Raw genomic sequence first — 25,348 nt, 5'->3', positions numbered from 1 at the left:
GCTAAGCTCACCGCTTGCTCCCTTCCCTCACCCCTCTCCATTAAGCCACAGCAATGTGTGGGAAGCAGTCGCGGGGGAGGGGCCATTCCGCCAGCCAATGGAAAGACAGGGGAGGAGCTGCGGGGGTGGGGGGGGGCTGATCAGGAAGACAGAACCGTCCTATCCGGTGAAAGTTTAAAACTGTTTAGGCCCGCCCTCTAACTCGAGCTCTCTGTGACGGCATCAACTCGGTGGTGCGCTTTTGGGCAAGAGGCAATTGGGGGTGTTCTGTACTTTTCGGATGGCTTTTTTGAGCCGTTTTCCGATTGGCTGGGTCCTCGTGCAGGCGGCACGGATGGTACCGAAGTGTTACGGCGATTTCTGGCTCTTTTTGAAACATTTACTGTATAAAAAGTACGCGCCCAGGAAAAAAATAATAATTACAGAGCTTCACCGTCATCCGATTTGATGAGGATTTGTGTGCGCGATGTTGATTCTGGACTGGTTCTGGTAGTTGGTCGTTTGTTTAGTATTTGTCATCTATCAATAATCAAATTCCATATCCATCCATCTGTCCATCTATCATCTTCCATATCAATCTATCAACTTCCATATCCATCCATCATCTTCCATATCAATCTATCAACTTCCATATCCATCCATCCATCCATCCATCCATCCATCTTCTACATCCATCCATCATCTTCCATATCAATCAAACTTCCATATCCATCCATCCATCCATCCATCATCTTCTATATCCATCCATCCATCATCTTCCATATCAATCTATCAACTTCCATATCCATCCATCCATCCATCCGTCCATCCATCCATCCATCCCTCCATCCATCCATCCATCATCTTCTATATCCATCCATCCATCCATCCAACCATCCATCCATCCATCTATCATCTTCTACATCCATCCATCATCTTCCATATCAATCTATCAACTTTGCTGGTACTTTGCTTGTGTGGAATGACCATTCAAAGTTACAATGGCACTGAAAAAAGTGACTTAGGACCACTTTTCACACTTACGACTGTTGCAGCATCCCCACAGTCATGAGAGGCCAGGCAAGGAGATGCATGCCTCGATGTGATATTGTTGGCCACACCCAGCCAATAACATGACCACCAAGCCATGCCTACCAACTAAGCCACGCCCACAGAATAGGTTGTTAAAAAATTTGAATCCCACCCCTGCTTGCAGGAGGCGAGTTGGAATGCCTCTGCGCCTGCGCAAAGTGTACATTTGGCACACGCGCACATGCAAAGTGTGTGCATGCGCACAAAACGCGCCCACCAAGCCACGCTCACCAAAATGATGGTAAAAATCTTTGAATCCCACCACTGATGCTCCGCCATCTGGTTTCGATATTCCACAAATACCCGGAACGCCCTTCTCCACATGGTCCAGGGGGAAGAAGTGCCTCCGGGGGGGCGGGGGGGAATAGTGTCACGGCCCCACTGGAGCCCAGTTTGAAGGAAGAGTTGGAACCAGTGGTGGGATGCTACCGGTTCAGACCAAAAAAAAACCAAACCTGCCACATCAGCTGAGGATAAAAGACCAAAAAGCGCATTGGGGTGTGTGTGTGTGTGTGTGTGCGAGAGTCGCTTCTAGCTTTTTGTTTCTTCATCCTCTCAGCTGATTGGCTTGTTAGGTGCATGCGCGTTAGGGGCGTGCGCACACACGCACGATCGCCTACCAAACCGGTAGTGACTAAGGTAGGATCTGTGACTATCCAACAGGCATGACACGTCTCCCTTGGCATGTTTGGAGAGGCTGAGGCTGAGGACGATGCTGTCTCGGGCCGCTCGGGCATTGGAGATGCCCGATTGAGAGCTGCCTGCCTGCACAGACACGGGAGGATTGGCTGCTGATAGGCAGTGGTGCTGATAACAGCAGATCTCTTTGAGGAGGATCCACGGCCTCCTCCATTGATCCAAGGGCAAGGAGAGCAGAGTGTAGGGAAGCTCAGTGAAGGGCTGCAAGGCTACTTTGGGGGGAGATCACAAGATCTCACCCGCCCCCTTGAACTTCTAAACCGTTTTGATCACCAAAAATAACCAAAACAGCTGTGGCTTTTGAGGGTACTGCTTTTCAAAACATTGTATAATGCAGTGGTCCCCAACCACCAGGCCCCGGACCGCTACCGGTCCGTGGATCATTTTTTACCGGGCCGCCGGTTTGCTTGGGCGCCGCCATCTTGTTTCGACGGCGCTTGAGAAAGTGCTTCCGGGTGAGCTTGTCAGTCGTCGGTTGTTGGAAAGCGGCGTTTGGGTGCTGAAGGAATCCTCGCGCCTTAGTTTCGTCGAAGAGGGGGGGGGCGGCTTCGAACAAAGAGCCGTCCCGATGGCAGTGGAGTCTCACGTTACTCAGGAGGAGATTAAGAAAGAGCCCGAAAAGCACAAAAAAGGTACAAAGGAGGAGTTGAAGGTGGCGGGGAGAAGCAGGGGATGGCTGGCTGGCCGGTCGCTCGGCTCGCCTTGCCTTGGTCGTGCGTGCTGATGCTGGAACCGGTCCGTGGATCATTTTGTGATGCCGGTACCGGGCCGTGGTACAAAAAAGGTTGGGGGCCACTGGTATAATGGCAACTGCAAAGGATTTGCCATTTGATAAGTTTTACAATTCATGGTATTATTTTAAATGTTATTTTTCTTTTGATAGATATTTAAAATACAATTAGCTTGAAACAAATTACAACAAATTTATTATTATTATTATTATTATTATTATTATTATTATTATTATTATTATTATTATTATTATTATTATTATTATTACAAATAATGCAAACAATTATTGAAAGCCCTACTAATACAGCAAATTGCTATTACAAATTACAAATTAATTGCTGCTTTGGATGAGTTCTGAAAGTTATCTGATTACTTTCCCTTTCTGGCTATGGAATAAACCGAAAGTGATTTAGTACAGCATTATTTCAAAGATGTTTAATGAGAGCCAAAATAAAGTTAGAATATATGCAGAGGTTTATGCCTAGCCTTTTGCACCATTACAGAAGAAAATCAAGGCAACTAATTATGTTGCTGCAAAAGCTATACAGGCAATTACTGTCATATTTGAAAACCTAATAGAAATCTATTTTCTTTTTATTATATCTGCATGCCTGGATCACCAACTAAATAAAGATTATTTCCTTATTTAAAATGAAGACTTTGCTACCAGATAGGATAAAAAGCTGGAATCACAATATCCCTCTTGAATTAATACTACCAACTTACTATCTCTGGATAGTCCACATAACCAATTCTGCGGCAGTAGAGAACTGGGCTTTGTTGTAGTCACATAACCTCTTTTAGACATTAAAAAAAAAATCCCAACTCCCTTAAAAACAGAACCTTGGAGTAGCAATACTGAATCTCAAGTTCCTAGACCAGAGGTGGTAATTCAGCAGATTTTGACTAGTTCTGGAGAACCAGTAGCGGAAATGTTGAGTAGTTCGGAGAACCAACAAAGACCACCTCTGACTGGCCCCGCCCCCATCTATTCTCCGCCTCACGAGTCCCAGCTGATTGGCTGGGTCTTCTTTGGTTGCCCTGCACAGGAGAACAGAGCTGGAAAGAGGTTAGTGAGGTGGGGAAGGAATGGGATTTTGCAGTAATGTTCCCCCAGGAGTGTGGAGGGAAAGGGGATTTTGCAGTAACCTTCCCCTGCCACGCCCATCAAGCCAAGTCACGCCCACCAAGCCACACCCACAGAACTGGTAGTAAAAAAAAAATTCAATCCCACCACTCTCCTAGACATTTCTACCTATTCAAGCCATAGTTCACCTATCCAAAAGATTCCCAAAGTAGACTATTAGTTGCCCCATTTTCTGTGTGTATATTTGGATAAAGGAATTGCAATGTTAGTTGAACAAGTATGCTTTACCATGAGAAATAAGGAGGAATAGCAACAGGTAACCTTTTATTATCACAGAAGATGCCTCCGAGATATCATGTGTGTCAACTCATAAAATATTTCTATGGTCTTGCCAATAGAAAGGGAGTGGGGAGCAATGCAGCAGCTTGCAAATTGAAAGTGCATTCCATAAATGTTTTCAAAGATAGTAACTAGGTGACTGAAGTTTCTGCTGTGCAAAATTCTAACTGGAGAGCATCATTGATGACTCTATGGATGTGTCCCATTGGAGAATATGAATTATGATTCATCCAGGGGGTGGGGGGAAAACCAGGGTCAAGGGTGACAATGAATGATGTGTCTCAGAGTCGGCTACACCCAGGCAGTGCTGGCATGTTAACTCTCAATAAATCCTTTTTAAGTTTTGGAAATTTGGCTCGAGACTCATGATTTAAATGGGGGTGACTGCTGGAATCCTGACAGCGTGCAAGTAATCCTCAACTTACAACCACAATTGAGCCCAACATTTTTGTTGCTAAGTCAGACAGTCGTTCAGTGAGTTTTACCCCGTTTTATGGCATTTCTTGCCACAGTTCACTGCAGAATCACTGCAGTTGTTCAGTGAGTAAGCCGGTTGTTAAGTGAAACTGGCTTCCCCCGTTGACTTAACTGGTCAGAAAGTTGCAAAACGGGATCGCATGGCCCTGGGACACTGAAACCGTCACAAGTATGAGTCAGTTGCTAAGTGTCTGAATTTTTATCACATGACCATGATCGTAAGTGTGAAAAACAACCATATAGTACCTTTGCTCAGTGCCATCGTAACTTCAAATGCAGTAGTGGGATTCAATTTTTTTTTACTACCGGTTCTGGGGACGTGGCTTGTTGGGCGTGGCGTGGCTTGGTTGGCGTGGCTTGGTAGGCATGGCAGGGGAAGGATACTATAAAATCTCTATTCCCTTCCCACTCCTGGGGGAAGGTTACTGCAAAATTCCCATTCCCTCCCCACCCCACTAACCTGCTTTCCAGCTCCATTCTCCTGTGCAGGGCAACCAAAGAAGACCCAGCCAATCAGCTGGGACTCAGGAGGCGGAGAAGAGATGGGGGTGGGGCCAGTCAGAGGTGACATTTGCCGGTTCTCCGAACTACTCAAAATTTCCGCTACCGGTTCTCCAGAACTGGTCAGAACCTGCTGAAGACCACCTCTTTTCAAATGGTCACTAAATGAACGCTTGTAAGTTGAGCATTAGAATAGAATGAATGAGCTGGAAGGGACCTTGGAGGTCTTCTAGTCCAGCCCCCTTGCTCAAGCAGGAGAACCTATACTATTTCAGATAAGTGACTGTCCGGTCTCTTCTTAACAACCTCCAATGATGGAGCCCCCATGATTTCGGAAGGCAACTTCTGTTCCACTGGTTCATTGGTCTTCACTGCTGGAAAGTTCCTCCTCAATTCCAGGTTGCTTCTTTTTTTGATTAGTTTCTTTGTATGGGATTCTTAATTATTCTCTGGGTCATGAATTGCAATGCATGTACAGTTGCAGCTTCTTCCTATCACCTCTTCAAGTCCTGCCACGTATTCGAACTATCTATTGGAGGTTTCGGTGGTCACCGATCAATGTACCTTATCAATATTATCAGTATTATTACATTTAGTGGTTAAACGGCATAAAAACTATTTGATCCAACCATTCTGGGTAGTCTCAATTTAATATCTGTATTACTTATTTACACCAATTCTTACTTTTAAACGATATGTTTGATATTACTAGGATAATATCCTTCTTCTGCACTGATTATACAATGTGGAGAGGAAACTAGGCATGTGGGAATGAGAAATAGTTGATTTAAATAGTACAGCTAGACTTGAACAGATGTCCAACTTAAAAGGTAAAGGTTCCCCTCGCACATCTCTGCTAGTCGTTTCCGGCTCTAGGGGGCAGTGCTCATCTCCGTTACAAAGCCGAAGAGCCAGCGTTGTCCGAAGACGTCTCCATGGTCATGTGGCCGGCATGACTAAACACCGAAGGCGCACAGAACGCTGTTATCTTCCCACCAAAGTGGTCCCTATTTTTCTACTTGCATTTACGTGCTTTCAAACTGCTAGATTGGCAGAAGCTGGGGATAAGTAACGGGAGCTCACTCCATTACGCAGTGCTAGGGATTCAAACCGCCGATCTGCCGACCTTTCTGATCGACAAGCTCAGCATCTTAGCCACTGAGCCACCCTAGGAGAAACTCATGTTCAACGTAGTTGCACTGAAATATCCCATTCTGTTCAAAGGAGGGAACACAGCGGGGCCCAGCTTATAAAAATCAGATGGACTGGAGATAGAGGAATCATAGTTTGTTTTTTTTAAAGCATTTTTAAAAATGCTGTTGTTAGCAATGTTTTTCTTCTCGTTTCTTTACATTTTGGAAAAACAACGCTTATCATAAAACATTAGAAACGGGTTGATTCTTGTGAGTGTAAGATAGAGTGCAGAACTGCTAAAGAAACCAGGCAGAAATAACTGCAAAATGTTTGATTGCAACTCAGAAACACCTTCGGCACCGAAGTATTTACACATTCTTTGACCCTGCTCTACTGCTCATCATCCCGCGACATGCACAATTGACAATTCATCAAACGTCTTCAGCTTCTTCGACATTTTCATTGCTCCAGTGTCCTCAAACAGTTGCTTTTGGTCGGTCAGTGCAGCACTAAAAAAAATCAACGAATCAAAAATGTGTGCAAGTAGATTTCTCTTTCAATCCATTCGAGAAAGTGAGAGACGTTACTATAAACTCCGGGACCAAAAACTTTGGAAAAACAGACGGAGCCCCAAGAAGTCAAACCAAATAACGTCCAGCGTCCAGCTGGCTGCTCACACACAAGAGGACCACCACTGTCACCCTATAAGAAGAGGACAATATTAGGGTTGAGGAAAAAAAAGGGAGGGAAATATTTGGGAGTTATGCTGAGAAACACAAACATAAACCTGTTCCAAAACAATTATGTGCCTTTCTGGAATGACATTTTTTTAAAAAAGGTGTGGGCTTTGGATTTCCCTTTGTCAACAGCCTTACCATGCAAGAATCCACAGTTCCGGACTCGTAGCCTGCGCATAACATCCTGACAGTGATGGTCTTCATGTCAAAGTAGGACTGACATTGATCCAAGGAAATAATGCGCACTTCTCCTTCCTGCAGTTTGAAGGGCACTGAGCAGAAGGGGGGGAAAAACACAATTGGGTGAGAACCTATAGTTGCATAAGTCAGGTCACCTGCCTAATCAAAGCTTCATCCTTTGTGCACTGACACTACACATCTCAAAGGATGTCAGTTCACCGCCAAGTTGCACCCACAATCTCAGCCTTTTTGATCCTTCCCTCTTCCCTGGAGGACATTCACATATATTTATAGTGGGATTCTTTTTTATTATGTCCTAGTTCTGGACAGCAAAAACGAACATATGTTTCGATACTATGTTTACAACACAACAGAAGATTTTCCATTGGTTGCTCCAAATGCAAGAGTGACTTAAATCCACTACCTTATTGTTCATTGGAAATGGGGGACCTACCAGTGGTACGATTCAACCGGTGTAACAACCGGTTCTGTGAGTGCATGCGTGCACAGCATTTAGAAAAGACCATTTTTAGCTACCATACTGTCAGCTGTGATGACCCGGGGCATGGCACAAAAGCAACAAAGTCACAAAAATAGGTAAAGTCCCTTTAATACCTCCAACTTGGCCCCCAATGTCCAGTTATCATCGGCTGCAGAAAAAACTCTCCCAAGAACAGTTTTTAAAGGAAAGAAATTCTGTCTGAATCCGAAGTACATATAAATTATAAATAAAAACTAACACAAACCACGCTGCAGCAATTAACGAGAGAGGGCAGAATAAGGAATTGCAAACTTCAAAAGACAATGAAACACACACAGTTGGGAGGACGCCAGAACTCAGATAAAACTTGAGAAACAAAGATAATTCACGCTTTGCTTCCAGCAAGGAGCTGTGCGCAAACACCCTTTTTATCCTGTTTTCCCAGCTGCAGCTAATGAAGGGAATCAGGGCCCTTTTCTCCCCTAAAACCCACGTAACTCACATTGCTCCCTTATCTGTTCCTCACTGTGTGCCCTAGGATGAAGAGGGGGTGGGCCTGGGTCTTCTTCTGAATGCCCAGTCAGACTGTGCCCTTCTCCCATTTCCTCCACAGCCACCAGAGACACACTCCCACTCCCTGTCAGCTGTTCCACCTCTCCCTCGGAATCAGATTCCAACGGGCATGACATCAGCGTTCCAGGAAACCTTCACTCCAACCAATAATTCCGCGACAGGCATCTTCTCAAAAGTTCCTTTTATTTTGCATAGTAAACTGGCACAACTGGGGAATCCTGAATCTGAAAGTTCCGGGTTTCGTTGCAATAAATAAAAACTACAAATCCATCCCCTGCACCCATCATCACATCACATGGCCCAATCACCATCCGTCCGGACTTGAGACTTCGCAAAATAACATGACCTTGAATTAGTAAAAGAATGTTTATTATGTCTAACTACATACACAATTCCCTCCTCCCACTTTCCCAGGCTCAAAATGTGGCAGCGTGAGAGCATCTGGTCTCAATATGGCTTCCAAAGCTGACGCATACTTTCCTTCTGCTGTAGCCCCGGTGAGTAAAACAGCTGATGCGTGGCCAACCGCTCTGCCACACGAATCAGCTGTGCTCGAAAACAAGGAAATAAAGCACAGGAAAAGGGCAGGGAGGGTGGGTGGGGCCAAATGATCAGCAGAACAACCAGTTCGCCTGAACCGGTCTGAACTGGTAGAATCCCACCCCTGGGGACTACCAATTATAGTGACTAAACCGATTTGATATGGCAAAGGAGAAACAGATTTGCACGAGAACATGTCTACGTGACGCTTACTTTTGTTGCCCATGTGTCCCCAGCCGGTGATGTAGCAATAGGTATTTGGCTTCACTTGGTGTTCCCTGGTGGGAAGGCAAACTGGCCTGACGTAGCTCGTCTCGTTGATGCCTTCATTGAGTTCCACAATGCTGATGTCGTAATCCACCACGGCGCGGTTGTAACGAGGGTGCAGAATAATTGTTTTCACCAGGCGGGTTTGCGTGAAGACTGAAGGATGATCCAAATTGTTGATGCCAAAAACTACTTTCCATACCTTGGCATTTTCTCTCCTTGGGGAAAGAAAAGAAGGACATCAGATACCAGTGAAGATTCTAAATCTGTCTGTCATAAGAAGTCCTTTATGTACGTCACTCTCCTGATGGATGTGCACCAACTATAGGCAGTCCTCAACTTAAGACCACAATTTTCTGGTGTTAAGTGAGTTTTCCCCCATTTTATGACCTTTCTCGCCTCCATTGTTAAGTGAATTACTGTGATTGGTAAGTTACTAACATGGTTAAGTCAATCTGGCTTCACCACTGACTTCAGAAGGTCGCATCCCAGTGCCAAAGAAGCCCTCCATCAAGGAACTGAATGACTACAGACCAGTTGCTCTAACATCTGTAGTTATGAAAATCTTTGAAAGGCTTGTGCTGTCCCACCTGAAAACCATCACGAATCCACTGTTAGATCTCATGCAGTTTGCATACCGAGCAAATAGATCGACAGATGATGCTGTTAACATGGCTCTGCATTACATCCTACAACACATTGAATCTCCAAATACCTACACAAGGGTCCTCTTTGTAGACTTCAGTTCAGCATTCAATACCATCATTCCAGACACTCTTCTCAGTAAATTAAACCAACTAGCGGTACCTGAACACATTTGTAAGTGGATCATAAGCTTCCTAACAGACAGGAAGCAGCAGGTGAAGCTAGGCAGAATCACATCCGATACCTGTAGAATCAGCACAGGGCACCCCCAAGGCTGTGTGCTATCTCCACTTCTCTTCTCCCTATATACCAAAGACTGCATCTCAAACGATCCATCTGTTAAAATACTGAAGTCTGCTGATGACAGAACAGTGACTGGTCTCATTCAAGACAACGATGAATCTGCATACAGACAGCCTCGTGGTGTAACTGGAACAATCTGGAACTGAACACACTCAAAACCGTAGAAATGGTGGTAGACCTTAGAAGAAACCCTCCTATATTACCATCTCTTACAATACTAGACAACACAGTATCAACAGTAGAGACCTTCAAATTTCTAGGTTCTACTATATCACATGACCTAAAATACCTGACATTTGCCAAGGTTGAGAAACACCTGTGATAGAAGGACATGACTTTTGTAACTCAGCTTGGTCACAGCTCCTGGATGTTTCCATGTGCAAATCTTCGATCGTCTCACTAGCTTGGGATCACCTCTCTAATTACAATGCCCATGTCAGGATTCCGGCAGTTACCCCCATTTAAATCATGAGTCTCGAGCCAAACTTCCAAAACTTCCAAAGGATTTATTGGGAGTTAACATGCCCGACACTGCCTGGGTGTAACTGACTCTGAGACACATCATTTATTGTCACCCTTGACCCTGGTTTTCTCCCCACCCTCCTGGGTGTATCGTAATTCATATTCTCCATTGGGACACATCCATAGCCAAGGATCATCAATCATGTTCTCCAGTTAGATATTTGCATGGCAGAAACTTCAGTCACCTAGTTACTATTTTTGTGAAACTATTTGTGAAATGCACTTTTGTATTTCCAAGCTGCTGCATTGCTCCCCCCCTCCCTTTCTGTTGACAACTCTAAAAAGACCAGAGAAATATTTTATGAGTTGACAGCCCACCTATTTCTGAAGCTCATCACTACTCACCCTTCAAAGCAGTGCGCCACTGTTAAGACCCATTTCTTGGCTATGAGAACACAGCCACAGATGTGCCCACTGGTCTCGCTCTGGAGCGAGCACTGCCATGGCCAACGTCCTGAGCGACTGGTCCTGCCACCAAGGATCCTCTTACTCATGCGAGCTGCAGGGCGACGGCCGCAATCTTGTAGAAAAAAGATCAGCTGGTAAGTGCCGGCAAAAGCGAGGGCATAATCTGGAAAGCTTTAGCATCTATTCCACAACAAGCTTAAGAGACATGGTATACCCGGAGACAGAGTGGAGTTACAAAAACTATGTTGTCATTAAGCATAAATCAGAGGTGTCAAACTCGATTTCATTGAGTGGTCGCATCAAGCTTGTGTTTGACCTCGGGGGGTGGGGGGGCGTGGCCAGCATGACATCACTCGTGTCGGGGGCGCCTGTGCCGGCCCAAGTGCTCTGCCAGCGAAAACGGGCTTCCAAGCTCTGCTTTCGGTTGCAAACGTCTTCCTGTAACCCTCTGCCATCGAAAAAACAGCTTGGGAGGGCTATGCGTGGCCCTCGCGAGACCCATTTTTGGCTGCGATGGCCTCTTGTAACTCTCTTCCCATGAAAAGGGAACTCAGGAGGGTCACCTGCGGCTCCGTTTTCGCTGGCAGAGGCACCACGGGCCAAATCTAAGCACCTCATGTGCCAATCTGGCCTGCGGGCCTTGAGTTTAACACCCTGGCTTAAATCACACTAACAATGTCAGAAATTTCCTGATTAGGGAAAAGGCCAAATACAAATTACAAGTCAAAGTTGTGGGCAACTTTGCTGCTGTGAGCAAAAGGCTGGAGTAGAAGATTCCTAAGTGTTGTGGTTCACCGGCAGCCTGTGCAGACGGCAGTGGAATCGGACATGGGGAAGAACGGGGACCAGTCCAGGAGTCTGGAGAGGACTCGGATGAGGGTCCTGCGTCCGATGCAGAGATGGGGCCAGGAGCATCTGGGAATTGGGTGCTGACTCCAGAGCCTCCAGAATCTGACAGCAGCGAGGCAGAGGAATAAGGGGAGCTTGTTCCCAATGCGCGTGTGCACAGAGCTGCTAGAAGGCAAGAGCAGCTGAGACAAAAGGGGCAACTCAGGAGTAAGGCTTGGAGGCGATTGCTCCTCCCCTAAGTTATAAAAGACAGACAAAGGTGACGAAGCCTTTGCAGGAAGCAAAGTCATTCATTCTGTTCGGATTAATCCTTGAAGCTCTTGGACTTTGTACTTTGGTTGGTTTTTTATAATTCATTTGGCAATCTAGTTGTTGGCAACAATTCCAAGGAGAGAAAGGTGGGTGCTTATTTCGAAGGGACTGTTTGGGACATTACTGGCTGGGAATGAAAATAATTCCCAGCGTTGAAATAAAGCAAGAGTTGTTTTAACTAAGCATGTGCTTAATTACGGTCTCGGGAAGCCTTGGTCAGAACACTAAGGTCCCTGCCAATTCTATGCCAATTCTATTAGCCTGTGTAACCTTGCAGACAAGGTGCTTTAGAACCTCAATGAATATTAGGGCAAGAGGTAATAACCCAACCTCATTTGTTTGCCTAAACAACAGGTTCTTTGTTTCCTTGAAAGGAAGAAGAAGGCCCAGCCAATAGAGTTTTGGGGTTTGCAAAACTACGAAGAGTGATAAACAAAATTGCAAGCAAAGGGGGGAAAAATCCAATCCAAAATATGGGGGAAAAAAGATGGAAGGAGGTAAATAGAATGGAGAATGGCTATAAAAATCAAAACCCACTCCATGTTTTGGAAATTTCAGTACAACAGAATTACAGAGTTGGAAGGGATCTTGGAGGTCTTTTAGTCCCACCCTTGGCTGAAGCAGGACACCTTACACCCTTCCAGTTTTTGCCTTAATATTTTGGTTCTGGGCCTCTGGAAGGCAAAGGTTTTCCACTCAGAAAGCAAAATGCTGCCCCAGATGAAGATGAAGTAAGGTTCCACTTTCATTCTCCCCAACGAACCTTTTTTAAACTCTCAAGAATTAGTGGATAATTTGGAAGCATGTAATTTACATCATTTATTATTATTAGCCATTTATTATATTATATATATTAGCCATTTATTATGATCTTACCTTCTTTGGAACAAAGAAGAGAAACCACATTCCTGCTCTTACATGGTAACCTAGGTGTAGAAACAACAGCTTAAAACAGGCTCAGTTTCATCAGCATAATATAGAAGTGCAGGAATCATACATCTACTGAAAAAACCTTGATTATCTTTCATCTGTATCATCAAAAAATGTGCTTGGAACCTGGAGGACACTTGATTGCTAAAGGCAGTATTTTGATCCTTCATTTATTCCTCTCCAAAAAATCCTCAGGACTGGCAACTAGATCAACTGTCAGCTGAAAACCAAAGCTGAATAATTGCTTTTAAAGTTGTAAATGGGACTCAGTCTGAATAGTCAATGGGGAAGTCAGATTCATTAAATTGTATTACTAACTTTACAACTGCAGTGATTTCCTTAATGACTGTGGCAAGAAAGGTCATAAAACGGAGCAAAACTCACTTAACAAATGTCTCACTTAACAAGAGAAATCGTGAATCAAACGTGATCGTAGGTTGAGGATTATCTGTGAGACTCGAATACAGCTCATCAGTCTGGAACCCACATTACGTATCTGATATTAACACAGTTGAGAAAGTCCAGAAATGTTTCACAAGAAGAGTTCTCCACTCCTCTACTCATTGCAGAATATCTTATGCCACCAGACTTGAAATTCTAGACCTAAAAAACCTAGAACTACACCACCTTCGGTCCGATCTAAGTATAGTATATAAAATCATACATTGCAATGTACTACCTGTCAATGAATACTTCAGCTTCAACCATAACAATAGGTGCGAATTGGTAGAATCCCACCCCTGCATGTGGTGCGCAAGGGGGAATTGTGTGTGCATGCGCAGAGGGCGTGGGGGGGGGCAGCCCACATTGCCTTCTGGGTGCTGGCATGCGAACGCGCAATTATCGGCACGGGAGCCGAAAAAGTTTAGCCATCCCTGTCATAGGCTGAAGGAATAACTTTGAGGAACAGAAGGAAGAGCCACTACCAAGAGAATGATTAAAGAAATTTTAATCTGGAAGAGTGTGATATGTAAAATTATACCTGTGAAAATGTAAAGCAATGGTAATGCCATCATTAACCTCTGTGTTAACCTCAGATAATTTACTGAAATGTTATGGAAAAATTCTCTATTGTTTTGTATAAAGATTACATATTTGGCAGGTTACGCTGACCAGTGTCGTGTTAATGATGGAGATTACTGCAAATGGAAACGGGTAAACAGGATACGGAAGCAGATGCTATGATACAATAATAGAGTTGTTGCGTAGGGAGATACATAGCTTGGATAAATTGTGAACCCAGGAAAGGGGCAGAGACTGTATATTTGAACCTGTATATAAACCCCAGCCTTCCTGGGAACCATGTCTTTTGCCTTGAGCAGAATTCCCTTTTGCAAAAGCTTAATAATAAAGCTCTTGTTCAGAGTCTCCAGTTGTTTTTTGATTTTTATCACAAGGAGAAATATAATTTGAGAAAGTTTCAGATATTGACCCTCCCTAGTTCTTATGAAGATGAAGAGGAAAAATGTATTCAGACTTGGAAGATTCTGTTACTTTTACTTGTAATAAAAGTAGCATTACCGTTCATAATTTTTCCCCCCTAGTCTAGTCTAGCTTGAAGGGCATGCTACATTTAGACTGCTGCATTCTCTCCATCCATAAAGTATAACACTAGAGTAGCTATTTCTTACCCTGTTACTAAAAGAGCATGCAAAGTGGCTCCGTTTTTCTTCTCCCATTCAGGGTGTAGATTCAACCATTTTTCCTGTTGTGGAAGCTCAGACACTGGAACAAGTTCTGTCACGACTGGTCCACTGGTAGTGGGGGGAAGCATACATTTAAGATAGCTGAATGTTAAATTGATAAAATGAGGACCCAGATTGTTTGGGGCAAGAGGCTGACTCTATAAACCGCTTAGAGAGATCTGTAAAAGCACCGTGAAGCAGTTGTTGTGGTTAGCTGGCAGCGGGTGCGGACGGTTGAGGAGAGCGAGGACTCAGATCAGGGGCCAGGACCATGAGGGAGTGGACTGCTGCCTTCAGAGATTGTGGGGGCTGGCAGCAGCAATGAGGAGGTTCCCGAGGAGCCTGTGCCAAGTGCGCATGCATGCAGGGTTGCTTGTAGGAAAGAGCAGCTACAACAGCACGGGCAACTTGGGAGTAAGGCTGCAAGGTAACGGCCCCTCCCTCAAGAGATAAAAACCAGCCGTGAATTAGATGTTCTTTGCAGGAAGCAAAGACGTTTTGAAACAGCCTCATGGACACTGCAGTATCTTAGTTAGTTATTTGAAGATTCTTCTATTGTAAAATATTTCTTACCTGTGATTCTTGGCAGCCTCACACAGTTTTGGTGAGGCTTGTGTTTATCAAAGTTAATTAGTTTGCAGCAGCCTTTTAACCGGGGATTCGTAAGATTCATTAAAAGGTTTCTGTTCCCTTTGGTTCGTGTTTGTTTTATTGGAAAATACTTTGATAGCAGTTTATAAGTCTAAACACTGTTGCTATGTATTGGAACTAAGGGGAAAATATGATTTATTTATTTTTACACAGCAAATCAGCTACTGCATTGATTGACTAGGGTACTGATAATGTACCAAAGAACATATGTGGTAGCAAATATCAGACCCCCATCCAATTAACAAAAATGCAGAAAACTGTAAATGTGGAAACCTGTAATCATGCTGTTCACTAAAAAGAGACTTTTTAAAAATGTGGAAAACTGAAATAAAACTTGTTTTAAAAAAAAATTCAGAAAACTGAATGATCCCATGTCTTAAGAAAACATCACAGATTCAAAGGCTTGTCCCTAAGGCTATGATTTATCAATATTACAAACTACTGACCTTACCCGAAACCCATTTGTTTGCACGCCAAGCGGCTTAAATTTTCTTCCCAGTCATCGGCGCATACATAATAATTGGCAGCTGACCTATATACAGTCAGGAACATCAAGGAGCTGCTGTTTTTATATAGGGACACTGTGTGAAGAAAAATGAAGGAAAATTTGACTTTAATACATCCAGGTAGAAGATCATTAATTGATTTGCAAATTAATATGCGATCATTAACAAATACCGTGGGTGGAATAGAATAGAATAGAATAGAATAGAATAGAATAGAATAGAATTCTTTATTGGCCAAGTGTGATTGGACACACGAGGAATTTGTCTTGGTGCAAATGTTCTCAGAGTACATAAAAGAAAAGATACATTCGTCAAGAATCATAAGGTACAACACTTAATGATAATCGTAGGGTACAATAAGCAATCAAAGAAACAGTCAATATAAATCGTAAGGAGACAAAGTTACAGTCATACAGCCACAAGTGGGAGGGGATGGGCGATAAGGAGTGATGAGAAAGTTAATAGTAACAGTAGTGCAGATTTTGTAAATAGTTGGACAGTGTTGAGGGAATTATTTGTTTAGCAGAGTGATGGCATTCCTGTGCACTGGTTGCCAGTACTTAGCAATATCATACTGCCCCACATTAGAAGTTAACAAGGTTCTTGTTTGGCTATGGTCAAGTATGCTGAACAACAAGGCCCTCCCTAGTCACCAGGGCAATGTGTCAGGATTCCAGCAATCGCCCTAATTAAATCATGATTCTCGAGCCAAACTTCAAAAAACTTCAAAGGATTCATTAGAGGCGACATCCTGGCACTACCCTGTATGAAGCCAACTCTGGCATATGTAATTCACAGTCACCTGTGAGCCTGTTTCCCCCCTACCCCCCTGGGTGTCTCATAAACCAGATTCTCCAATTGAGCACCTTCATAGGCTGGGTGTCATCATTCACGTTCTCCAATTAAATATATTCATGGGCAAAAGCTCTGGTATTTTAGTTACAATCTTTTAAAGATAAGAGTTGGAATGTACTTTCGTTTTCAACTGCTCTTCCAGATTTCCTCCCCCTGCCCTTTTTTTATGGCAGCTACTAAAATAGGCATGAGTTGACACAATGCACAGCCCATCACAAGATTGAAACCTCGTAGGCCAGCATGGAAAACAGGTATTCACTTAGCATTTTGTTCTGACCCAGCTCCCCAAACACGACAAGCCCTCTGTAGTGGAAGCAATGATTCCTTTATTAGGAGCGCCAGCCGCCCAGGCAAAAAGTTTCTCTCTCAATACAGGCTAACAAGTCTGTCCGGCAGGGAGATGAATAGTTGTCCGCCATATCTATTCATCTCCACCCCCTGCCTTTTATCCCCAGAGCCAGGGTGGGGCTTCGCTAGCAGCAGTGGCTCTTCCATCCCAAGGACCGGCCCATAGAGTTCCACTGCTCTCCTCTCCTCTACCTTCTGTGCATCCGTGGGCCCAGCTGTTCCTTCTCTTCCTCATCAGCTACTTCCAGACCTGGGGGCTGTTGACTCTCCATCTGAGGACTGACAAACTCTCTCTCTCTCTCTCTGTCTCCCTCCCTCCCTGCCACCTCCATTCTCTCTTCCCCCTCGAAACTCCCAGGTTGCCCTGATGCTGACTGTGACCCCCATGCCTCCTCATCCTCTGATTTGGCTGCTGGAGGGGCCAGCGGCCAACAGGCCACAACACATCTACCCAGTTTAACCCTGAGAATTCTTGGAAAGAGGAACGTCCAAAGTATCTTCTTGAGGCCTGACCATTAGTGATCCCTTCTACCAAACCACTTGGTTTTGATCTACCTCGATCTGTCTGGATAAAATTGAACAGGATTAAAGTGTGACACTGGGAAGAAGTGCTTCTGCCCTGTATTAACGGGTCTGGAAAGATTCCCCTTGTTGCGACTGTGATGCTAACATGCAAACAATTAACGTATTGTGCAAGTCTGCCCATGATTGACATGCATTCTCTGGTTCCTCAGAAGAACTTAGAAGAAATTGCACTTTCATCCTTCTTGCAAAAAACCCTGCCCTGAAAAATGTACACTGAGAGAAAACGATCTTTAGAGGCGTAGAGCTTTAAATCCTAGAACAGCAGTCCCCAACCTCTGAAGCAACCCCAGAGGCAATTCCCTGGATAGCTGAATTGGACATCCAGTTATGAAGCCATTGCTGTACCCCTATAGAAGATTTGTATGCAATTACGTGGATTGGGTGCATATGTTTACTTCTGCCACGTTCTCACAATATGCTAAATAAATAATGAAATTCATACAATGTTTTCCTAAAGCAGACATGGCCCAATTTCTTAGGTTAAAGGCCAGGCCTTTCATTCCAATTACATCTCGAGAAAGGTTACACCACGTTATTTTCTGTGAATGGGGTGTCTTCGCAGGAAAATCCCATTTCCACATTCATCCTACCAAAACAAAAAACAAAAAACACACAACCTTTCCCCAAAACTGTACCAACAAAATGTTGACAATTGGCAGTGAAATTTTCAGATAGTTTAGAAGTGCTTCCAGGAAGGATTCCATAGGATCGATTGGTTTAATTTTATTCCCAACTGTTCTGAAAGTACAAATAATATGATGCCATTAAATTTTATGAATTTTGGGGGGCCAAAATACCATGACACCAAGGACATAAATGGACTCTGATGAGGCTACTCATCCTAGAGCCATGTTTGCTTTTTAGTTTCGGTTTTCATTCAAACAAAAAGAAACAACAGCCAACAAACCAGACTAGCATCTTTGATTATCAGAGCTAGTCGTTTACTTTAAACCTGGGTTGATCTGTTTCCCGTAAGTTTGTTTCTCTTCAGCCATCCTCATGTTAGCCTCTTAATTATGGTGCAAGTCTCATAACTTACCACAGCTCCATTCATCTGATTTGTCGGCACAATCTGCTCGCCCATCACACCACCACTCGCGGGGTACGCAGTCGTGGTTTGCGCACGCAATTTCATCCTTCTTGCAAAACGCTGCCGTGAAAAAAATGTACATTGGGGAAAAAACAAGCTTTAGAAGCGTAAAGCTTTAAATCCTGTAGAACAAACGATCCCCAACCTTTCTGGCACCAGGGCCAAGTTTTGTGGAAGGCACTTTTTCTATGGACCAGGGGATGGTTTTGGTTTCACTCGCTCACCTGCCACTCACTTCCAGTTGTGCAACCCACTTCCTCACAGGTTATGGACTAGTACCAGACCTTTGCTTTAGGAAATGCTAGAGGCTTTGTTGAATTGGGAATAGAGTTATGCCTGGGTGCCATCATAACATATTAGGACTGCTGATACCTGGAAGCAAACTCTATAGTTTAGAGTATAGATGGGAAACCTATGGCACACGTGCCACCTGGGCCATTTCTTCTGGCACGTGAGCTCCAGCCAAACTTACCTGCACTGCACCTGCGTGCGCCCTCCCAGCTGATTTTCGGCCCGTTGGAGGCCATTTTCGCCCTCCCAGAAGCTCGAGGGAAGCCTCTGCAGCCTCGGGAGGCCGAAAAACGGGCCTTCCGGAAATACCGGGAGCGCCAAAACGGACCCGTTTTCAGCCTCCTGAGGCTGCAGAGGCTTCCCTTAAGCTCCCAGGAGGGTGAAAATGGTCTCAAATGGGCTGAAAATCAGCTGGGAGGGGCACATATATGCAGTGCAGGTAAGGGGACGGGGCGGGGATGTTGCGCATGAATGCGCAGGTGGGCAGAACACATGGCATTGTCGGTGCCGGCACGCATGTGCGCTTTCGGCACACCACAATAAAAAGGTTCGCCATCACTGCTATAGTTGCTTTTTATAGCCAGGAGTAAAAATCTCAGATAGCCTGGAACTTCTTAACTCATTCTGTATAATAGTTCTGTAAACTCAATCAACATTGCTGGTAACCGCATGAAGAATACACCTTTGGTGCTGAAAAACTTCTTGTTTTCTCATTTCCAGGAAGTTGGAAAAGAGCAGACAACACACAAAGTGCTTTGAAAACAATTCAGCTTTGGATCTCACGTGAACAGTGCAAATACTTGGGAAAAGGCTGAGTTGCTTTAGTGAGCAGATATGAGAGTTGCGCTATGCTGACACAAGGTCCATTAGTTCTTCTTCCAAATTAGTTTGGAAGAATGCTCGACTCTAAGAGCCAGCAATGTCCTACCTGTCAATGAATACTTCAGCTTCAACCATAACAGTTCAAGAGCACACAATAGATACCAACTCAAGGTTAACCCCACTAAACTTGATTGCAGGAAATACGACTTCAGCAACAGAGTGGTCAACGTCTGGAATACTCTACCTCAGGGGTGTCAAACTCAAGGCCCAGGGGCCAGATCTGGCCCACTGGGTGCTTAGATTTGGCCCATGGAGCCACCTTGGAAACAGTGAAGGACTGACCTGCGGTGCATCTGCCAGGGAAAATGGAGCTCTGCTTTCGCCGGCAGAGGTTTGCAGGAGGCTGTCACAGCCAGAAATGGAGTTCAGGAACCCATTTTCGCAGGCAGAGTGCTTGGGCCACCACAGAGGGGTTGCAGGAGGCCGTCATAGCCAAAAATGGAGCTTGGGATGTCACAGGCACCCCCAACATGAATGACGTTGAGCTGGCCACAGCCCCCCGGCCCCCCAAGGTCAAACACCACCCTGATGCGGCCCTCCGTGAAATTGTGTTTGACACCCCTGCTCTACCTGACTCTGTGGTTTCTTTCCCAAACCCCCAAAACTTTAACCTTAGACTGTCTACTATTGACCTCACCCCTTTCCTAAGAGGTCTGTAAGGGGCGTGCATAAGTGCACCAACATGCCTATCGTCCCTGTCCTATTGTTTCTTTTTCTTTTTCCTATATGTATCAATTTCATGTATTCATAACTATGTTTATACTTATACCTGTTATCTTATAATCGCTTGACAAATAAATAAATCCTAAATCCTAAATCCAGTTTCACGTGCCTGAAGAAATCAAATGAACTCCTTAGTGCAATTTTATCCTGAATCAACATTCAAGAGAGTCAGAAAGGAAAAATAACATTTCATCACCGCATTAACAAATGAAACATTTCAGGAAAAAAAAGGCATGAAAAACTCTAAATATTCTGTATTATGAAAATATATCCACCCTTGAAGCCTCTGTCTACAGAACCAAAATCCCTTAAGAGTTTTAATGAACAAAAGTTCTTTAATCACCATTTGTTATCAATGTGCTTCTACAGAGCACCACACTGTGACAATAGAATAAAATCAGCACCCAACAGTGTGTTGATTGCCTTCTAGGCTTTGTCAAGGAATTAATTAAATAAAATGAATGCAAACCTGGGAACTAATAATACTTGTTGTGAAATATAAAATTAAAGGGAAGAAACAAAAACCAAACCCAAAACAAATAAAAAAAAATAGAAATTCAGAACATTTCCTTCCCGAATAAGCCACAAAGAAATGTAAATTCTAAAAACCTCAGCATTGGCAGAAATGTTTGCATGCATTTCCCCATACCTTTCCTACTTTTCACTCTTGCTCAGAAAGTTCGGCTGCAAAAAAAATGAATAATGCATTTCATCCAGTTATGAAATAGGCATGGGCATAATTTATTTTGCTCTCTCCATTCTGTGGCCGTTGAATAGACAAAGCACGCAAAGTTCATAAAAGAATGACAGGAACAGAAAGCTTATCAAAAGTAATTGATATTCAGACAAAAGCCCAAGATGAAAGGGGATCTCAGGACAGAGGGGAAAGGGAAGGAGGCAGATATAGCAAGAAGAGAGAGAAAAGGTGGCAGAACCAAAGCGTAGTTATTAAAAAAAAAAAAAAGCTAGGAATGAATAAAGGCAAAGATGGAAGATTGCTCAGTATCCAAGGGGAAATGAAATGAGTAACATGAAAAGCATTTAAATAAGAAAGGACCTGCTGCGTCCTTGACTCTCTCCAAAGAAGGCAAAGCAATTTGAAATACTCACAGCAATTTTTTTCATCCAAATTGTCGAGACAGTCTGGGAAACCGTCACATATCATTGCGTGGTGAATACACAGTTTGTTTGATGGGCATTCCCAAAGACCTCTTTCTGTGCAACCTGAATGTAAGAAACCAAGATGACAAACCATTCATGCTTATGAACTGGCTAAGAGCAGGTAAGAAGCTACTCAAAGAGAAACGCAGGAAATACACAACGTTGTGAGACTTTTTAATTGACTTAAAATGTGTTTTTGACTTGATATCCAAAGAGGGGATACAGAAGACATCGGAACAATCCTTTAGAGATGTACAAATGCTGTTGCCTGTTCTATAACTAGGTTAACGTCTGCTGAAAGTTCTAGAACCAAGCATATCAAGTAATTTCCTCACCAGGAACAAGATATACATTCTACCTCTTCCTTATATTATATATCCTATATACCAATGACTGCATCTCAAACGACCCATCTATTAAAATACTGAAGTTTGCAATGACACAACAGTGATTGGTCTCATTCGAGACAACGATGAATCCACATACAGACGGGAGATTGGACAACTTGCCTCGTGGTGTGACCGGAACAATCTGGAACTGAACACACTCAAAACCGTAGAAATGGTGGTAGACTTTAAGAGAAACCCTCCCATACTACCACCTCTTACAATACTTGACAACACATTATCAACAGTAGAGACCTTCAAATTTCTAGGTTCTATCATATCAGGAGACCTAAAATTGACACTTAACATCAAAAACATCATCAAAAAAGCATAACAAGGAATGTTCTTTCTGCGCCAACTCAAAAAGCTCAAACTGCCCAAGAAGCTACTGATCCAGTTCTACAGAGGGATTATTGAGTCTGTCATCTGCACCTCTATAACAGTCTGGTTTGGTTCTGCAACCCAACAAGGCAGACACAGACTTCAGAGAGTAATTAGGACTGCAGAAAAAACAATTACTACCAACCTACCTTCAGTCGAGGACCTGTACATTGCACGAGTCAGAGGGCTGTGAAAATATTTACAGACCCGTCACATCCTGGACATCAACTGTTTCAACTCCTTCCCTCAAAACGACGCTACAGAGCACTGCACACCAGAACCACTAGACACAAGGACAGTTTTTTCCCGAAAGCCATCCCTCTGCTAAACAAATAATTCCCTCAACACTGTCGAACTATTTACTAAGTCTGCATTACTATTACTATCCTTCCTTTCACCCATCCCCTTCCACTTGTGACTGTATGACTGTAACTTTGTCGCTTGTATTGACTTACGATTTGTATTGACTGTTTCCTAGTATGATTTGATGGTTTATTGTACCCTGTGACTATTATTACGTGTTGTACTTTATGATTCTTGCTTCTTGACGAATGTATCTTTTCTTTTATGTACACTGAGAGCATTTGCACCAAGACAAATTCCTTGTGTGTCCAATCACACTTGGCCAATAAAAAATTCTATTCTATTCTATTAGTCAAGTCTCTCTGATTCAACCTTTATCTTCCAACTTTGTCAGAAGACCACAACCCATTGTGTTAGCTTGGTCAATTTGGACAGATGAAAGGACATTATCACTTTTAATATCTTGGGACACAATCTTGAAACTGTAAGATAGGGCTTGTTTAGACACATTTATTTATTTATAGTATTTATAATATTTTTTTAAAAAAATAATTGGTTTGCTTCAGTTGAATGTTGGTATGGAGTTAGAACCAGACTTAAATTATATTTAGAACAAAACCCATGAAATCAGTAAGATTGTAAATAAAAGTGAATAAATTCAGATCCAACCTATAACAGATGTTAAACTGCATCAATACATAAATGTATTGTCTGAACAATATATTTGAAACCTTAAGATTAAGCCCATATGTATAACATATAATCCATTCACATTCCAGATTCTGACAACCAAAGTATTTTTTGGGTTGTTCCCCATTTCCATCCCCCAATAATTGTTACTGATTCTTTGGGTGACCTCTAGGTATAATCTAACAAACATTTTTCCATCACGTTAATGGGAAAACTCTGTACTAACTTTTTCCGTTAAAATGGATAGGATCTGATTCTGTGCCAATAATCAGAATGTTAAAAGAAAAAGAGAAGTATGGAATTATTTAAAAACTTAGGCAATATGTAAGATTGTAACAAAGTATGCATTAAAATGGAGAAATGTCCGTTGACAGTGATATCCTAAGACAGAGCAATATTCAATAAACATAACCTGTCTCCTCCAATTGTTTTTAATCAATCAAACTGGTCTTCTAATAAATCCAATATGTACTTTTGCATAGCTATGTCAGTCATTCAATATTAAATTCTTACTTCATCATGTGAAAGAAATTAAGGCTGAGGGCAGATCTATGAAATATTTATATTTTATCGGATTGTATTTTTTTTTCTTAAAGCAAGTCCATTTCAGCATTCAGATGAAAGAATGACCTGTGTTAATGCAGATCATTTCTAAGTTTTTAAAAAGGATTTTAATAATATCCTTTGATTTCAGTTTGCCATAAACTTCTACAGGAGTTGAAATCTTAAATAGATTCATTCAAAGATAAGAGTTTCATTTTATGTCGTTTGTAGAGGATCAAAAAGTCTTAATTTCACAAATATGGAATAAATGAAGGTAAATAAAGCTACTTTGAATATCATAAAATCAGAGTCAAAAAGAGGGCTGTGAAAATATCTACAGACCCCTCCCATTCTGGACATAAACTGTTTCAACACCTACCCTCAAAATGATGCTATAGAGCACTGCACATCAGAACAACTAGACACAAAGACAGTTTTTTTTCCTGAAAGCTAAACAAATAATTCCCTCAACACTATCATGACTGTATGACTGTAACTTTGTTGTTTGTATCCTGACGATTTATACTGACTGTTTCCTAGTATGATTTGATTGCTTATTGTACCCTACGATTATCATTCAGTGTTGCACCTGGTGATTCTTGACTCTTGACGAATGTATCTTTTCTTTTATGTACACTGAGAGCATTTGCACCAAGACAAATTCCTGGTGTGTCCAACCCCACTTGGCCAATAAGGAATTCAATTCAATTCAATTCAATTCCCATCCCATTCTTTTTCTTCTATTCTGTTCTATTCTATTCTATTCTAATTTCTATTCTATTGCCATTTCGTGCTAAAATCGAAACTACTTTAATTCTAACCACTTGCGCCACCACAGCTCTTAGATTTCCTGTTGAATCATAGATCATTTTATCCAATGGGATATTCTACTATTTTGTCATTTACTACAGGTACTCCTCAACTTATGACCACAATTGACTCCCAACGTTTCTCTTGTTGAGTGAGAAATTAGTTACGTGAGTTTTGCCCCATTTTATGACTTTTCTTGCCATATTTATTAAGTGTAGCTGTCAACTTAGTAACCCGGTTGTTAAGTGAATCTGGCTTCCCCATTGAGTTTGCTTGTCAGAATGTTGCGAAAGGTAATCACGTGACCCTGGGACACTGCAACCGTCGTAAACGTGAGTCAAGCATCTGAGTGCAAATCACGTGACCGCGGGGAGGCTGCAACGGTTATAAGTGTGAGAAATGGCCATAAGCCACTTTTGTTCAGTGTTGTTGTAACTTCGAGGCGTCACTAAGTGAACTGTTGTATGTTGAGGACTACCTGTATTCTTTCACCACTCTCTTTATGCTCAGGAACGTATCTTCTAACTAGGATTCCTGCTGATTTTAAATCGCCAACAACTGCAAATGTCAACTGGAATATCTGCCAGGAGAAAATTGGTTGCAGTGTTAGGATAATGTCAAGTTTGTTGATAATTAGAAAGCACACTACATTTAATAAAGGACTGGTGTAG

At 42.9% G+C, this 25,348-nt stretch overlaps 1 protein-coding gene across 3 annotated transcripts in view; it reads right to left on the bottom strand.

Moving 5' to 3' along the window:
* Positions 1 to 3,078: 3,078 nt before the first annotated feature.
* The window catches only part of CORIN (corin, serine peptidase), a 108,525-nt gene continuing 86,255 nt past the window's right edge, over positions 3,079 to 25,348 (bottom strand). For 2 of the 3 annotated variants that reach the window (XM_087963602.1, XM_026676565.2), the window contains 9 exons: positions 21,514 to 21,627; positions 18,457 to 18,567; positions 15,575 to 15,704; positions 14,419 to 14,541; positions 12,734 to 12,783; positions 10,634 to 10,808; positions 8,765 to 9,036; positions 6,916 to 7,049; positions 3,079 to 6,742 (listed from right to left, as the gene is read on the bottom strand). In XM_087963602.1, the coding sequence (XP_087819728.1) occupies positions 6,560 to 6,742; positions 6,916 to 7,049; positions 8,765 to 9,036; positions 10,634 to 10,808; positions 12,734 to 12,783; positions 14,419 to 14,541; positions 15,575 to 15,704; positions 18,457 to 18,567; positions 21,514 to 21,627 (1,292 nt within the window). In that variant the 3' untranslated portion in view covers positions 3,079 to 6,559. The remainder of the gene's footprint in view (positions 6,743 to 6,915; positions 7,050 to 8,764; positions 9,037 to 10,633; positions 10,809 to 12,733; positions 12,784 to 14,418; positions 14,542 to 15,574; positions 15,705 to 18,456; positions 18,568 to 21,513; positions 21,628 to 25,348) is intronic. The other variant, XM_087963603.1, reaches the window with a different exon arrangement.

This window comes from Notechis scutatus, chromosome 4 (assembly GCF_049901735.1).
Source record: "Notechis scutatus isolate UNSWTSFEM ecotype Mainland chromosome 4, rNotScu1.2, whole genome shotgun sequence".
NCBI lineage: Eukaryota > Metazoa > Chordata > Lepidosauria > Squamata > Elapidae > Notechis > Notechis scutatus.
Note: the sequence above shows the minus strand (reverse complement) of the source record. Positions and strands in the feature narration are given on the sequence as shown.